Here is a 16,616-nt window from a genome sequence, read left to right as displayed (position 1 = left end):
CAAAGAGATAAGGGAAGATGTGGTATGTATACGCAGCCATAAAAGGGTGAGATCTTGCCATTTGTGACAACCTGGACGGACCTAGAGGGTGTTATGCTAAGTGAAGTAAGTCAGAGAAAGACAGATACCATATGATTTCATCATATGCAAAATCTGAAAAACAGAACACATGAATAAACACACAAAAAGCAGGGTCAGACCTATAAATACAGAAAACAAACTGATGGTTCCCAGAGGGAAGGGGGGGGGTGTGTGTGGAGGATGAGCAAAATAGGTGAAGGGGAGTGAGAGACACAGGCTTCCAGTTATGGAATGAATAAATCATGGGAACAAAATGCACAGCATAGGGAATACAGTCAATAATATTATAATAACGTTGTACGGTGACAGATGGTAGCTATACTCGTGGTGAGCACAGCACAATGGTTGAATCACTATGTCATACACCTGAAACTAGCACAGCATTGTGTCAACTATACTCAAATAAAAGAAAACCTTTTTTAACAAAGTACGTGGTGTGACTTGCATGAGGTAGGACGCTAAATAAATGTTAAGTCTAAGATTTCACAGAGGAGGAGACATTTTAACATGGGGTCAAAGATAGGTAGAGATCACCAGGCAGGGAACTACTGTCTTTTGAGTCATGCTGGAAGAATTCACTCACCTGGATGACAGGCTGATGAACGCACCAGTGTTGCAAAAACTACCGTACATTTGAAAAGCATTTTAACTTAAAGCAACACGTGCCCTCCATTTTGGTCACAGTAACGCTGTGGAGTTCAGTGGAGCTGATACGATTCCCATTCGATAGATAGGAAAATGGTGGCCTAGAGAATTGTATGGACTCATCCCCTCTTATAGCAAGTTACTGACAGGGCCAGGAGTCCACAGGTGCCCCGACCAACAGCTGGTGTTCTTTCAGCCACACTGTGCTGCATTTGTGGTGTGTCAGTAGAATAGTGACTTTCGTCACTTCCCCTCCCTCTCCGGGAAAGAGGTTCCCTGCAAGGATGGAGTGAAAAATCCTATCTGAGGAAGAGCTGAGGGGTTGAAAATAAAAAGGGGAAAATCAACAGAATTTCCTGAAAGTGGGCAGCTACTTCTAATCGACTGTTTACTCTCCTGAGACCCCAGAAAGGGAAGCTCTTTGGCTATCCCTTGAGAACTGCAGGGAATCATGGCAAGTGTAGGCCTTTGGACCTCCATCTTGATTCCCCATTACCTGAATAAATAACCAATTTGCTTTGATTTGGCTGCCCTCCACTCGTTGAAGGAAAACACAAATCGTTAGACATCAAAGTCAGATTTAACGGCTCTTTTTGGACTAGGCCGATTCCCATTCACTGCACCGAGGCTCAGAAGGATTAGTCGTTCAATACATGTTAATTGGACATTACTCTGTGGCAGGCACCGTGCTATATCTGTGATTTGGAGGCCAGAAGTAGGGGTGGGGGATATGATACTACAACCAATGAGACTCACCCTCAAGGAGCTATAATTAGGTAAACTGGTCCACAATTCCTTCCCATAATCCTGAAATCCACAAAGCTCTTAAAAACGAAAGGTTGTTTTTTTTTCGTAACTAACTTGGTGGCAAAACCTTGAACTGATGTGAGATTATTTTACAATCTTTATCCACTTAGTATAAAAACTCAGTTTATTAGAGGAATATGAAAGTGCTTGATTATGGGGTTTTTCTCAACCCCCCTGGGATGTTAGATAATATAATATATGCACTGTATTATCCTTCTAAAATAAAAAAGAAATCTAGGGGCACCTGGATGGCTCAGTCCATTGACATCTGACTTCGGCTCAGGTCATGATCTCACGGTTCATGGGTTCGAGCCCCACATCGGGCTCGCTGCTGTCAGCCTGTCAGTGCAAGGCCCGCTTCGGATCCTCTGTCCCCCTCTCTCTGCCCCTCCCTCACTTGTGCTCTCCATCGCCAAAAAATAAATATTAAAAAAAAGAGGGGCGCCTGGGTGGCTCAGTCGGCTGAGCATCCGACTTCAGCTCAGGTCATGATCTCTCAGTCTGTGAGTTCGAGCCCCGCGTAGGGTTCTGTGCTGACGGCTCAGAGCCTGGAGCCTGCTTCGGATTCTGTGTCTCCCCCCCCCCCCGCACCCCTCCCCTGCTCACGCTCTGTGTCTCTCTGTCTCTCAATAATAAATAAATGTTAAAAATTTTTTTTAAAAATATTTTAAAAAAGGAAAGAAATCTAAATTCTCCAACACATCTGGCCCAAGGATTCAGATAAGGGATCGGGGACCTGTAAAAACAAAACTAAATGAGAATATGGCCCTACAGATGCCACAAAGCAGGATGTATTTTCCAGGAACCATGAGTAGGAAAAATCTATGGCGGGGAGTTCAAAGATGGCAGACGCCACTGTGGACACCCGCGGTTGAAAAATGTCCTGCCTTGTCTTTAAGTTGGGATAGAACAGAGCATTTGGATAAACAGAGAGGAAACGCAGGGAGGACATTCCAGACCAGGGGGAACAGTGAAAATGACAGCAGCAAGGCAGAAAAATCCAAGTTGCGTTCAAGGCCATGAACTGACAGTTTTGGCAAAAGAGGGGGGAATGGGAGACCAGACCAAAGGCATCTTTGGAGTGCTGTGAATGACAAAACTAAGGAGGGAACAGGGAGCCAATGAAGGTTAGAACTTTACGGCATTACAAGTCTTATTTAGCAAATCCAGATTCAAGACCCATCTTTGAAATGTACCTTAGGGGTAGGAACTTTATTTTAGAATGATTTTATATTTTAGAGACATTTTCAACAAGAGGTGGACAAATTTCTCCCTAATTCACAATAAACTACAAACTTCTACCATCCAGAGCTCAGTATGTTTCCTTAGCATGCTTTAGTCTAAACTTTGTTGGATTTATCAAGAGTCTTTACATGTGAAGCTGAAGCCACATCTGCCTAAAGAAAGTTTCTGGGCCATTATTTTGAATGATCTCTGCTGTCTCAGTTTCCTACTATCCCACGGTAACTCTGATATAATTTTTCCATTAACTCACACACACACACCCCCACCTTGTGAACGGGGCTGAAACTCCTCTTTTTTTTCTCCTAAAGAAAACCCAGGCTGGCATGGGTCTTAGCAGTACAACAACTGGGGAGAGGGTACAAGAATGAAAGATTTCCATGCTGATCAGGTGGCCAACCCCATCTTGTGGGTTGCTTGGGAAACACATTTAAAGGCTTCATTCTCCCGGATCGAAGGTTAAAGTGTTACAGACAAGGAGCGCGCTCTCTCCCCTGCCCTTTTCAGCTTTATACAACAAGTGAGCCTCTTGCCTTTTTTAGGCCTCCGGTGTAGAAAGCTCACTGAACTCTTCTGGAATGGAATGTCTGGAACATTCGTGGATAGTAAAAATCCTAAACCAGTTTGTCTTTCTTCACCGATTTTAAGTTTTTAAAAAAACTGCGCCGTTCCGCTTGGGCAGATTAGCACCTTTAAAGATGCATACATGCGTGTGTGTGTCTTAGGATTCTAGCTCAGATCAAGTAGCTCATGACCTATTATAATGCACCTTGCCGTACAAGGGCACCTCGCTTGGCAAAATGAATATGCCCCAGAAAAGTTTCATGTGAGTTTGAGCTGTACAAATGTAATTATATTTTAAAATGCCCGAGTCTCTATATTTAAGTGAGTTGTATGTATAATAAGCCTTCTTTTAATGTAATAACTGCGCCCTAATTTGTCTGTTTTGAAATTTTGAATTCTCATTTATTGTTAAAGCATTTAACCCTCAGAGCTAACCCCAAAACATCAGAGTTCCAAGTAGCCTGAAATTTTTCACATTGCTATACACTGATCATTTATATTCAGAGTGACCAATTTGCCAGTATGGAATCTTAAAATGCCTGGGTTTATTGCTGAGCATATTTTATTTATTGGGTTTTAGTCCTCCAAGTGGTTGCCGGTTCATGTGAATGAGGCTCCCCTGGGGTATTTAGTAAAATGCAGATTCAATTTGTATTACTTTTCCAATCAAAATTAGCTCATCAAAAGGAAATTCAGGTTCCTGGGCCATACCGAGCCTACCAAACCAGAATCTCTGGGGGTAGGGACCTGAGGTCTGCATTTCCCACAGCTTCATCTGGTCATTCTTCTGCACACCAAAGTAGGGAAACCACTGGCTTAGAGTTTATACAGTACCTACCTCTCTAATAACCAAACGGGTCAATGAGCGAAAGCATCCCACTCCCGGATAAATCTGGATTGTCAGGCACACGCTGTTTCAGAGGCCTGAGTCGTCACCGTATTTGTTACAACATGATTTGACCTCTAAACCCAAATGGATGTTTCTGCCTTTCGATCTGCAATCTTCCCCATTCATTTCTATAATTAAAACCCATTTTAAAGAAACAAATCTACAGGAACTCTAAGAGCACATTTTTAAAGGGTAAACCATGGGGCACACTGTCTGTTAGGGATGGTTCTCCTCTTAACATTTCCATATTAGCTTTTAGTGAAACACACACACACACACACACACACACACACACAGAGGCACGCACCCCTTCAACTACCCGAGCTTGCTGAACATCAGGTACTCGAATACCAACAATCATGCGCCCTCCTTCCTTTGTTAATGCATTCCAACCTAGCCACCCACAGGCAGCTATTCTACAGAGCAGGTTCATAGCCACTGTTCTAGAATAGGAGTTCCTACTCTTAAATGACAGGGAAAATACCTTTTCCTCACCCATGGGGAGTCTGACTCTTGGCTTTGACATTCTGTTCATCCGTCAGAAATATTTTACAAAACGCAGCTACCTGAAGCACACAAAGTCACACAGACCCTATAAATTGCTTTTCCAAGCCACCAAAATGCAATCTTACCTCCCCCTTCCTCCTCGCCCCCCTCGCTTGTGCTTAAAAATAAAACCCAATTCTGCTGACAACTGGTTTTCTTGCCTCACCACAGGAAGTGGACCGGGTGAGTTCTCACATCACACATTTAACAGAGGGACACCTGCCCTTGGCTGGAGGGAGCCCTGCCTGCCCAAGAATGGCGAAGGAACTTCCCAGGCAGCCTGTGGGAGGTGGGAGGCACGTCTGGCGCCAGCCAGCCAGGGCTATTGAGGAGGCTGACTGTGGAATCCGTGGCCTAGGCAACCCTCGTCAGGCTTGGTCACTCGCAGCAGCTTGGGCTTGTCAAAGACATCCATCTTTAATCCTTTCCTCTCCCTTGACTTCTCTCTCCAACCCCACCTCTTCAAAAAAAGAAAAAAGAAAAACAACAACACAAACACATCTGACCTCTTTGCTGTACTAACTATACATAAAAGAACCATCCTAAACTTCCAAACTTCCTCCCTGTTCTCTACAATCACTTACAATTGACAAGTTATATAATTGATGGTGAAAATATGACCCTACCTCTAGGGTTAGGCTTTTGGGATCAGCAGCCGTGTGTGTGTCGATCCAAATGAGGCTCATGTTTGTTTTTGTTTCTCTTTCCTCTTCTTTTCCCCAGATTTATTGAAGTATAAATGACAAAAGAAATTGTATCTATGTCACGTATACGACACGATGATTTGCTATAAAGTGAGGCTTTGTATGTCAAGAGTTCGGTGGTTTCCAGAGCGGAGCCCACGCACCCTGGTGATGGATACAACAATCCACTGATGTACACTAAGAAACTATTCGAACTCTTTTTTCCTATTTATTGTTTATCTAAACTAGTAAGAGAAATTAAGCGGTACAAATATTCAATAAACAGACTGTCACTGGCGCCCCCCCCCCCCCCGGTGTGAATGTCAGATAACAAGGTCAGCCGTCTTGCAGGGAGGAAAAGGCAAGATCCCAGCAGCAACCAGTTGATGGCGGGGCTTTTGACGTGTGCCCGGACTGCGTTATCTAGCTTTAACTAAACTTGGTCCCTATCAAATGGACAGGTGGTTTGGAAAGGCTCCTGTTGAGAAACCGCAAATTGAAGATGACCCTAATAATGTAAGTAAGCAGAAGCGAGCCACAAGAAAATGGCACAGTTGACACCTGTCTCGGGATGAGCTTTTTGTCAGCTACGCAGTGGGATCGACATTAAAAAAACAATGACGCCACGCTGTATGGTGACAGACGGCAGCTACGCTTGCGGTGAGCACAGCATAACATGGAGAGACGTGGACTCACTATGTCGTACACCAGAAAGTAGTGTGATATTGTGTGTCGACTCGACCCCAATTTGAAAATTTCCAAAAATGATGCCCACGGTAACGTAATTGTACCTGATAAGTCAGCCAAAACTGTTCAAAATGATCTAGCGGGCTACTTGAAATAAGGATTCATAGCCACTACCTTTAATGACCGACTTCACGCGAAGTGGATGTCATTCTTTCAAGTTAGCATGAGGATAATAAAAGTTATTTCTTTTGAATCTAATTCTTGAATTTCCATGTCTGTATGTTTTAGGAACATGTATAAAACCTGTAAATGGATAAATATACCTATCTTAGAAGTAAATGTTCCACATGTGTTTCCTGGTAGGAATGCAGGCTCACTTTGGAGATCAGCGGTGACGGTCAGAGTGTCAAGCCGTCGTCAGGTTTCAGGTAGGGTCAGGTGACGCCTGTTATACGTGGGAAAGCAGGTGCCCAGAGAGAAAGGGACCGTAGCCTAAAGCTAACCCTGCTGGTTGGTGACACCTCGTAGACCAGAAAATCAAGGGCTTAAAGGGCGAGGTGACTTGCTCAGCAGCACACTGCTAATTAGGGACACAGCTGGGATTCCTCTGACTCTCAATCCAGTGCTCTTAACGGGCCCAGAGTTTCCTCTCTGTACACATACAGAGAAATATACAGGAGGAAACCTGAGCAAACACTGGAAACTCAGACAATCAAAAACCCTCCGAGTAGAACCCGAAAGACCGCAGCCAGCAAGCCCCTGAGACCTACCTAGGCCTTTTATACTTACAATAACTCCCGGGTAATAACCTCCGACGGTCACATTCTGGGTCCTGGTGGTTGCGGCAAGGCCCACCGTGAGAATCAACACCGACACAATAAGCAGAGTCACGGTGACATAGATGGAGTTTCGTTTCCTTCGATTGAAGGCTCCTGAAAGCACACAGAGAAACTGAAGTGGTTCATTTTGGCCGGAGAAGGGCACGGACTTACAGGGAAAAATCACTGGGAAGGTCTTCCTTTCCTACCCCAACTGGTAGCTGGGGTTATCTCTGGGGAGGGGAATTATGGGGAAGGGATGGAGCTTCCGGTATTTTGCAATCATCAGGTGCCACGTTTACAAGAAGAAAAAAAAAAAAAAAAAATATATATATATATATATATATATATATATATATATATCCGGTTTGAAAATGAACAGACAGCATCTTAGTTACATTAAAAAAAAAACCCACAACAAATTTTGTGCTTTTGCCATTCCATGAAAGATGTGTCGTACCCACTTAGTAGAGTGTTTTTTAAGGCCAAATTACAAGGCCTATGATAAATGGGAAGTGTACGCATGGAGGCATTAAATGAAAATATTTTAAAGCCAAAATGCAACTAAGAAGGGTTATTTTTTATAAGCCAGAGATATGAAATTTCATTTTCAGTGTAAATATCACAACCAAGCCAGGTACTGGGATTCTTTTTTTCACTTATTTCTGACATTTGCCACCTCGTGTATAAACTTTAAAATGGTGTGTTGGCAAGATTTGTCACATAACAAATGTGTGTAATAAAGTAAGTGTTTGGAGGCCATTAGTCCACAAAGATATGTATCGGGGGAGGTAGATGGGGAAGATTATAACTTACACACATTTAGGCCTATGTGAGGGTGACATAAATATTATAAATGACAAGAAACCCGTTCTCCTACTCAGTGCTTATCAGACACGATAGCGCAAACCAATATTTTTTTTTTCCGAAAACAGGCTTATTAAGTCAGATAGAAAAATGGTATCGAGACTCGCTTTTGAATATAATTTTTTTGGAAAGGAATCGAGCACCGCTCCGCGCGCCGCCGTTGTTTCCCCAGCGAGGGGAAGGGACTCCCCACGGGGACCACCGGGGATGAGTTCTCACCTCTGCGTTCCGGGAAACCAAGCAAGTGGGGGGAATGGTAGGGGCGTCCAGTTCTCTAGTGAGAAGGATGAAGCGGCGGGGAGCCTTACGATGGGGGTCACCCACCCATGTGGCTTGGCTGGCGTTTAGGGGCCCAAAGAGGCCCCCAGAAGCCGCTCCCAGGACCCCACCGTCCCGGGAGGCCTCACTTCGGCCTCAGGGCAGCAGCCGCCTCTGAAGCCGCCCAGACCGCACCACTGGGAGGGAGAGGAGCGGGGACGAAGGACGGGGGAGGGAGGCGAGACAAGCAGCGAGACCCCGAGGCCAGGAGGGCAGAGGGCAGGGCTGTGGCCGGGCCCGCGCAGCCCCCAGAAGATCCGCCCTCCCGGGTGGACGGAGCGCGCCCCCCCCCCCCCCCGGGTTCGCTCCACCGTCCATCTTGTCTTCCCCGGGGCCGTCCCCGCCGAGGGCTCCAAGGGAGGTGGGAGGGGCCGGCGGTCTCCCCTGACGTCAGCCTGGAAAGTGAGCGACGTGACTCATCAGGGTCATTTCTAATGCGATCCCGCTCTAAGACACATTGCAATGTAGAAGGGGCTGGAGCGCTTGTAGGCACCCCGATCTCGCCCTGGGAGGCGAGGCAGGGAGACTTGGGAGATGAAGGCTCCTCTCCAGTGGGGCCCGAGTCCAGCCTCCACGGGGAAGAGCATAAGGGACCACTGGGGACACCTGTGACATCAGGGCCCTTCGTGAGAGAGGGCTATTTGGGAAGCAAATGGCGGGCTGACTGGTGGAAACACCGAGAGCAGAGCTGCGGACTGCGGGGGGGTGGGGGGGGCTGGTGAGGGGGGCAGGATTTATTTTCTGTTCGCCCGGAGGTTAGTTAGCCTCCGTCTGGATCTCGAGGGGTTCCTTTAAATGAGTGTCTAAACCAGGGTCCTTGAGTCTGTTGATAGATGCTTCCCGGTGAACGAGGGGCTCTAACATAAACCTACCTACCTCGCCTTCCATTCCGTCTGCCTTCTTGTCGCTCACCCCATCTGAGCCCTCCCCTGCCTCAAATTAGCAAAACACAGTGAGGAAACATCTGGAGCCGCCAGCGGTATCTTTGTGACGCACGAAAAGTGTCTCAACACCTCACACAGAAAACATATAACTTTAGAGACTAAACTGAGGGAGTGTGTGTATGGTCTTTCTAATTTTTTTGGTATCACTCGCCTGCCCACTCCTTCCCTGCCAAGTGGCTTTAAATCCTATTCACAGCTCTTGGGTCTCCTTTGCAAATATCACTCTAGCTCTTAAAAGCACAGGAGCCAGGTCAGAAAAGTGACTCAGCAAACCACATGGTGTCATTTGAAAATGTATTTTTTTTTTTTTTCTCCTGCTGGAGAACCTGAATTGAAAATCCAGTCGGTTGAGAAACCCAGGCAAAGATCCTACAGATTTCCAGGGGCCTTGCCTCCAAATAGGATTTGTTTTGAAAAGTCCCATGAAAACTCTCTCATCACTAGGTTGAATATCTATTCTCTGTCCCCCCTCCCCACACCCTCCCCCAAGCCACTCCCTACTTTACACTATAAGGACTATAATTGTGAAAGATGAAATTATTTCTAGTTGTACTTGGGGAGTTGACCATCATAAGGAACTGCGGGGTGAATGCTTTTGAAAAGTGAAGAATCACCTCTCCATTTATCTTTAGTGTCAATTTGACTTAAAAGTCACATCTGCTTAGAGCAGATGAACGTTCTCTGAACGTGTGGTCCAGGCTACTAAAGGTAAACTGTTTCCGTTTAGGACATATTCCTGGTGGTTGTTTCATTTTAGAAGGAAGCCCTATTCTTATTAGGGTACAGTTTTGGGGCCTGCCCTAGATGTTCCCGCGAACACAGGAACATCTGATTCCGACTCTGTTTAGTTAATCAACATATCAAAAAACTTCGGATACCAGGAGGTACTTAAATAAAGCAGGAGGTACCAGAAAACAGTGCCTATCGTAGTGGTTGATACTTAGAGAGCAGTCAATACTTGTTGAATAAACCAGAGGCAACATATCAGAATGTCTTCCCTTCTAATCAAAAAGGCATGCGGGGAATTGTGTGAATAAATATAAGCTGTGTTCATAGAATTGATTTTTTAAATTAGGGTATACCTGACGGGTCCCCAGAACTAAAAGCCTCTGGTCAACTAATGTCACAAAACCCCAATGTCTCTCACTAGCCGGACGACTTGGCGCCCAGTAGATTTCTGTTTAAACAACGACAACCACCCCTGCAACCAAGAGCAGTGGGAGAGTCTGAAATCCCGTCATGGGCATTGCCTGCCCCCCTTCCGCCCCCAGCAGCTTCCCTGCAGAGCTACTGCGGCCCTCCCTCTCTGCAGTGCCCCACCTCCACCCCAGATTCCTGACGACCAGGATACTCAGCTCTAGAAGCGCCCAATTATTTGCTGCCTCCACCCTTCCAGATACAGCCTGGTTTCCCCCCTGGTCAGATCCCCCACCTGCACTGCGGTCTTTGAATCTGAGTCCCTCCCTTCCCCTAAAACCTGCTCAAAACTAACCTCCTCCCAAAGTTTTCTTACCAAGCTCACTCTATTCTAATCGCTCATTATTTCATGTCCCTGAATTCCTGTATACCTTACTCAATACATGTATCAATGGTAAATTGATTACCCTTGTAAATTGGGGGTCTGGCACACAAGTCATATGACAAATCCAGGTCCAAGATTGTGTATATGACAGGAACGAAGATGTGGGTTGCCAGAAGGTGGGATGATTGTCTCTGCTTACTCCTGTTTTACCTGTACGAGCTCTTGATGACCCCCTTGATTATAGGGTGTGTAATCGCTATCGGCGTGCAGCAAGGACAGGGGCCCAGTAGTCTGTCCTATACACCATGTTGTTGACGACTGGCTAATTTGGAAGGCTCATCTTTTGAACCAGTTAGGATTTGCTTACCTGAGTCAGTTTTGCCACACAGGGAGGGTCCCAGGAAGTCCCAGCCTTGCACATCGGTGGAAACAGGTGCCTGCCCATGCAAGAGCCTCAAGGCCGCCAATCTCCCAAACATTTTCTTAAGGGTGCTGATATCCTGCGTCCCCCCCCCTCCCCCCCCCCCCCCCCCCGTCCCCACCCCGCCTCTGGCAGTTCTTTGATCAGAGATGTCCCAGGTCACTGGTGAATTACAAATGTGTTATTTGGGAGAGGAGTGCCGGCTGTAGTAGAGGTGCCTTAGCGCCTGGGGGCGGTGTTGCCAAAAGGGAGAAGGGGGTTTGCTGGAAGGGGATGCAGGGGCGCTGGAGTCAAATTACCATCTTCATATTGCCAAGCGCCTGCTCTGCTCCAAGCCTTGTACTAACCGTTCATCCCCAGGCAGCCAGCAAACGTAGATGCAGGCACCTTGGTGCAGTGTGTGTCTTAAATTTTACTGTTTGGGCTGCAGTTGTGTCTTGCCTGCAGAGGGAATCCCCTCAGAAATGCTGCCCCTTGGGGGCTGAAACACAACCCCCCCCACTTCCACCCCCCCACCCCCCATGCAAGGGAAGGTGGCGTTGCCAGAGCTGAGTTAAGTGGGAGTAGCTCCTAAATAGCCTAGACGCTGATTCAGGCCTGGGTTGTGCGGGACCCGAGCCAGGGAACTCCGGGGAGACTCCCCTGTCCAAACTGGAAATCCAGGGTTACCACTCGACTCAGGAATTTGCTAGTGCCCTGGGTCTGCAGACTTTACAAAGCGGGATGCGTGGAGCAGGCTCGCGCGTCTATGAGGGATCTAGGATTCTTTTCCCCGCAGTGTAGAGTCTGGGCTGGGAGAAGCCCACTCAGCTTCTTGTTGCGCAGACCTTTCGGGAAACGCCAAGATTGGCTGAGGGCCCCCGGGAGCCCAAGAAAGAACTCTCTTCATCTTGTTTCCCAGCCCACAGAGCCATGTGCCAAGTAGCAACGTTTTAAGCCCTGGGCCCCTAACCTGCCCACTCCCCCACTGGCAGACGGCCAGACGCGGGGGCGGGCTTTGCAGGTGGTTGTGGCCCACTGCGGGAATGGGCGCTGCGGGCCCTCGCACTCTTCCACCCAGCCCTCCCTGGCGCAACAGTCTGGCGTCGGGGAGCCAGGGGCTGCGCTGGCGCCACAGCTGGCCAAGGTGAGGAGTGCATTCTGTGTGCCTGTGTGCGCGTGCGTGTGTGTGTGTGTGTGTGTGTGTGTGTGTGTGCGCGCGCGCGCGCGCGCGTGTGTGTGTGTGTGTGTGTGTGTGTGTGTGTGTCGTGTTAGAAAGACAGCTGGGGGGAGTCTGGTACTGCTGGGTTCTGGATTCGGACCCAAGTCCTTGGCCTCATTTGGACCACGTTGCAAATGACTACACCCTCAAAAATAAAAAAGAGCAAATTCTCATACTGCATATGCAAAACCATTGAAAATACGAATCTTCTCACCATCTAGGAGATGACACTTTCTGGGGTCCCTCCGGTGAACGAATTCTGTGGAGACCGGGCCTTCTGCAGGCAGTAAGGAGCTCACACAGGGGGTTCAACCCTCTCCCCGCCCCCTCCTTTTGAGATGTTCCCGCAAATTCATCGGAGAAGACCTGAGCAGATTGGATGGCAGGAATTCGGGACGGAGGAAATTTGCAGAATGTAAAGTATGTTGGCAAGAGATAATTCGATTATGTTAAAGTGTACCCGAGGCGAATTTTAAGATTAGGTGGGATCATGGTTTGACAATCTCCTCCCGTTCTCCTGGGCTCCAAATTAATTTCTCCACCCAGTGAAATCATAGGGCTTGGGAAGGTGCCTAACAGCTGAGGGGGACTGGGTTTGTGTTTTGTTTGTAACTACCAAAAAGCAGCTTCGAGGGGCAGCCAAGTTGGTGCCTGATTTGATGAGCTGTCCCCCAGGTTTGATGAGGAAAAGTGTTGAACCAAATCAGGCTAGTGGGTCTCCCCCCCCCCTCCACTCCACCCCGAGAGGGAAAGCGCTACTTCAGAAGATGCGCGGGCTCGCGCTCGCTCTTTCTTTCTCGCGCTCTCACTCGTCTCTACCCCCCCCCCCCAACCTCTTTTTTCACACTCACGCACATTCCGTGCATTTGGAGCAGAACAGGAATCAAATTCAAGGAATGTTGATCCTGCCGCTGCAGACTGCAGGGCTGGGCTGTCTTGAGTGATTCCTTAGGAATTCCCCTCCCGCGAACCCCCCTCCCCCCCCCGCCCATCCCCCAGGGTTGCGCAAACCCCCCCACCAGCGAGGTGCAAGTCTGCCCCCACCACCACCACTGCAGCTCTGAATTTCTGGGCAGCTTCGACAGAGTTGGGAGGGGGCGAGGACTCTGCTTCTCCTAATTGTCGTTAGTCGTGAGCTCTTAGAAGTGACGGGGACTTTGCAAAGAGGGAGCGTCGAATGGAAAGCGAGGGCGCAGGTTGCAGGGAAGTGTTTGGATCTCCAGACAGCTGGAATTTACCACCAGCTGCAAGTCTGTCGGCGCCCGCACACAAACACGCACACACCCGCACTCCGGGGCAGGGATACTCCGACGCAAGCTTGGCGCTCCAGTCTCCGCGCGTCGCCCCCGCCCCCGCTGGGCCGCTCCCCTGGGGCTCTGGTCGGCGACCCAGACGCAGGGGAGCTCGGACCCCCTACCTGGCCCCGCTTCCCGCTCCCCGGCTCTCGGGGGCGGCCGGGGCGCTTGTGGTCCAGAGGGCAGCGCACTCACCCCAAGCTGCCGCCGCCCCTAGGAAGGGCGGCTGGACTTACCCATGGAATCGGGCAGGGACATGTCGCTGGACCGCTGCTGAGTCAGGGACTGATGCATGGTGAAAGCTGCCCTGTGGCCCCGGCCCCCGAAGCTGCTTCACGCGCCCCCGGCTCAGGGCGCCCCGCAGAGCATCCTACTCCGCGGCTGCCGCTCCCCGTCCCTCCAGAGAGCAGAGAGAGACTGCCTCTGGTTGCGAGCTGCAGCCCAAGTGCCGCCTCCCCCTCCCTTCCCCTCTTCTCCCTCCCTCCTCTTCTGCCTCCCTCTGCTCCGGGAGGCAGCAGCATTGGCGGTCCGAGCGGCGGCGTGCGCTTGCGCAAGACCCCCCCACCCCTCCCCCTCGGCCCCCCCATCCTAGTTATCCACCTCCCAGCCTCCCAAGCCAGACAGGGAGCCGTTTTAGCCCCTTGGGGCCAGGGCTGCGCAGAGAAAGAGGGGGAGGCTACAGCCTGGGGCCAACCGGCCTTCTCTGTAGTTTGGAGAGAGGGTCTTGGGCAAGCATCCTGTTCTAGGATTTATAACTGGGGAGGGGGCAGAGTCAGAGGTTCAGGGCTGATGAATACACACACACACACACACACACACACACACACACACATTCACGCGCGCGCGCGCGCGCACACACACACACACACACACACACATTTGTGCAGGTTTGGTCTTAGTGCTTCCAGAATGACATAATGGAGCTGGAGATGATCCAGAGAAGGGCCACTCTACAATCAAGGGGATGGGGGAGGGTAGAGGGGGCTGCCATATGAAGATAGATTAAACAAACGCAGACTCTTTAGTCTAGAAAGATGAAGGCTGGGAAGGGATGTGACCAGCGTGTATAAAATTATGCAGAGATGGAGAGAGGGAACACAGCCTTATTCACCAGATCTGAGAATTCTAGAACCAACAGCCCCCTAAGAGCTAGAAGGAGTTTCAGCTAAAGCAAATATGACTCGGCATCAGCACCACCCCGGTTTGTGCTTCTGGTCAAGATGCTTTTATGTCGATGATCTCATTTTCTCATCACAAGAGCCATGCAAGGCAGGAAGAGGAAGTATCGATACTCCCATTCTACAGATGAAGAAACTGCATCTCCGAGAAGGGATGAACACTTCCTGCAGCCACTAGGCCAGTAAGTGGCAGAGGTGGGATTTGAACATAGATCTGTTGGACTCCCAGGTTAGTGCTCTTCCTGTGGTGGCAGCTGAAAAGAAATATTACTCTATATAGCATATTGGAAACCTAAGTAACTCATTAGCCCTAAGAAGGGCAACAGGATGAAAACACAAGGAACTGTGGAAAGAATGAACAAGCCATGCCTGCCAGAATCCATTGGGGGGATTGCTAAGGGAAACTGAGGGTGAAGTGTGAATGGCCCTGATCTTGGAGGACAGCAGAGTCCTTCCCAACCAGTCCTTCCAGACCCCACTAGACCCCAGTCACTATGTTGTCAGCCCAGAGGGCGGTTTTGAGGTCTCGAAACAGCAGAACAGAATGAGGCCAGAAAGTGAAGAAGACAATAACAGTGGCAAGTAGGCCCCCGTGGGTCTGGCCTCTTATGGAATTTATCTGTTTTCCCGTTTGAAGGCATCCATTCTGTCCCCGTGAGAGCTCCCAGGTTCTGATCGCCAGGCCTCCTTCCAACCACCTCCCCTGATGATTGTGACAACACTCTTTCCCGGTCCTCCCGCCAAAACAAACAAACAAACAAACAAACAAACAAGTAAAAAACTCTTCCTGAGAGATGGGATGAAGACGAGAACTTGGTTCTTTCCAGCTCTGGCTTGCTAATCCACTGCGAGGCCTTCTTTCCTTATCCACCAAATGGAACCAAGGGCCCTTGCCCTTTCCCATCTTCCAAAGGAAGAAAAGACACTTCCTGAAGGTTAAAAAGGAAGCCCTTTGTAAAGAACTTGGGCACCCCAGGGGCCAGGCTGAATGCTGTGTCAGGTATTATTAGCAGCCTTAGGCTATAGATGTGGTTTAGAAATGTGTGAGATATGTCCCAGATAGAGACAAGATGCCCACTGGTGTAGAGGTGTGTGTCTTAGGCATGCTTGGCTTGTGTCAATCTCCATATGCTCCACAAAGGCAGAGAGAGGAGAAGCCCTGTGTTTATACTCTTGCCGTGTTTGTCCTCAGTTGTGTTTACTTACCTCTCCCCACCCCCTTCGCTCTAAATATCTCATACATTACATGTGAAGGTCTCCTGCAACCAGCCTTGGTTTCTCAGGAGTACTTCATAACTAACTGATTTTGTTTCTGTGAAAGTAGCCTTGAAGAAAAGAGGGTTTATACGGGCTGGAAAAGATGGCTTTGCACATTCTCTAGAGATTTTGGCTCCCCTATGGCAACCACACGGCTGGAGATCCCTAAAGAAGCCAAGTAGAAACTTGTCACCTTGCTGGTTTCGATGGACAGACTGAGGTCTTTTCACTTTAGTGCACTGCCTATCGATTGACCTTTATAATCAAAGCCAGAAATGAGTGAGGTACCCTTAAGGCGGGGGAGCTTGCTTTATCCACATCTGTATTCCCGAAGCCTGCGTGAAAATTAAAAGCTATTTTAAAAAGTACTAGAGGAGGTAGCTACTTAAAAGAACTTGCACACTGTGTATTTCCTTCATACGGTCTCTTGGGGAACCTTATGGGACTTGGAACACAGCAGGCTCTCAGTCAAGTTAAAGATGACTTTGAGACCAGTAGCAGTGACAATGGCAGCCGCCACAGCTCAGAGAGCAGTAGCGGTCTTGTCCCTGGAGATGGTGTGCTTATTTGGACAGCGGATCTGGGATAAGGGGAGGGACTAGAATGGGAGCTTGGAAAAGAAAAAAAGCAACCCGCATTTCAACCAAGCCT

At 48.8% G+C, this 16,616-nt stretch overlaps 1 protein-coding gene across 2 annotated transcripts in view; it reads right to left on the bottom strand.

Moving 5' to 3' along the window:
* TMEM255A (transmembrane protein 255A) overlaps positions 1–14,001 on the bottom strand; it is a 55,090-nt gene extending 41,089 nt beyond the window's left edge. For both annotated transcript variants that reach the window (XM_081793778.1, XM_081793779.1), the window contains exons 1-2: positions 13,767–14,001; positions 6,934–7,076 (exon numbers count right to left, since the gene is read on the bottom strand). In XM_081793778.1, coding sequence (XP_081649904.1) covers positions 6,934–7,076; positions 13,767–13,824 — 201 coding nt within the window. In that variant the 5' untranslated portion in view covers positions 13,825–14,001. The remainder of the gene's footprint in view (positions 1–6,933; positions 7,077–13,766) is intronic.
* Between the last annotated feature and the right edge of the window lie 2,615 nt (positions 14,002–16,616).

This window comes from Panthera onca, chromosome X, assembly GCF_046562875.1.
Source record: "Panthera onca isolate mPanOnc1 chromosome X, mPanOnc1 haplotype 2, whole genome shotgun sequence".
NCBI classification, from domain to species: domain Eukaryota; kingdom Metazoa; phylum Chordata; class Mammalia; order Carnivora; family Felidae; genus Panthera; species Panthera onca.
The sequence above is the reverse complement of the archived record's forward strand: the minus strand, read 5'-3'. Positions and strand labels throughout refer to the sequence as shown.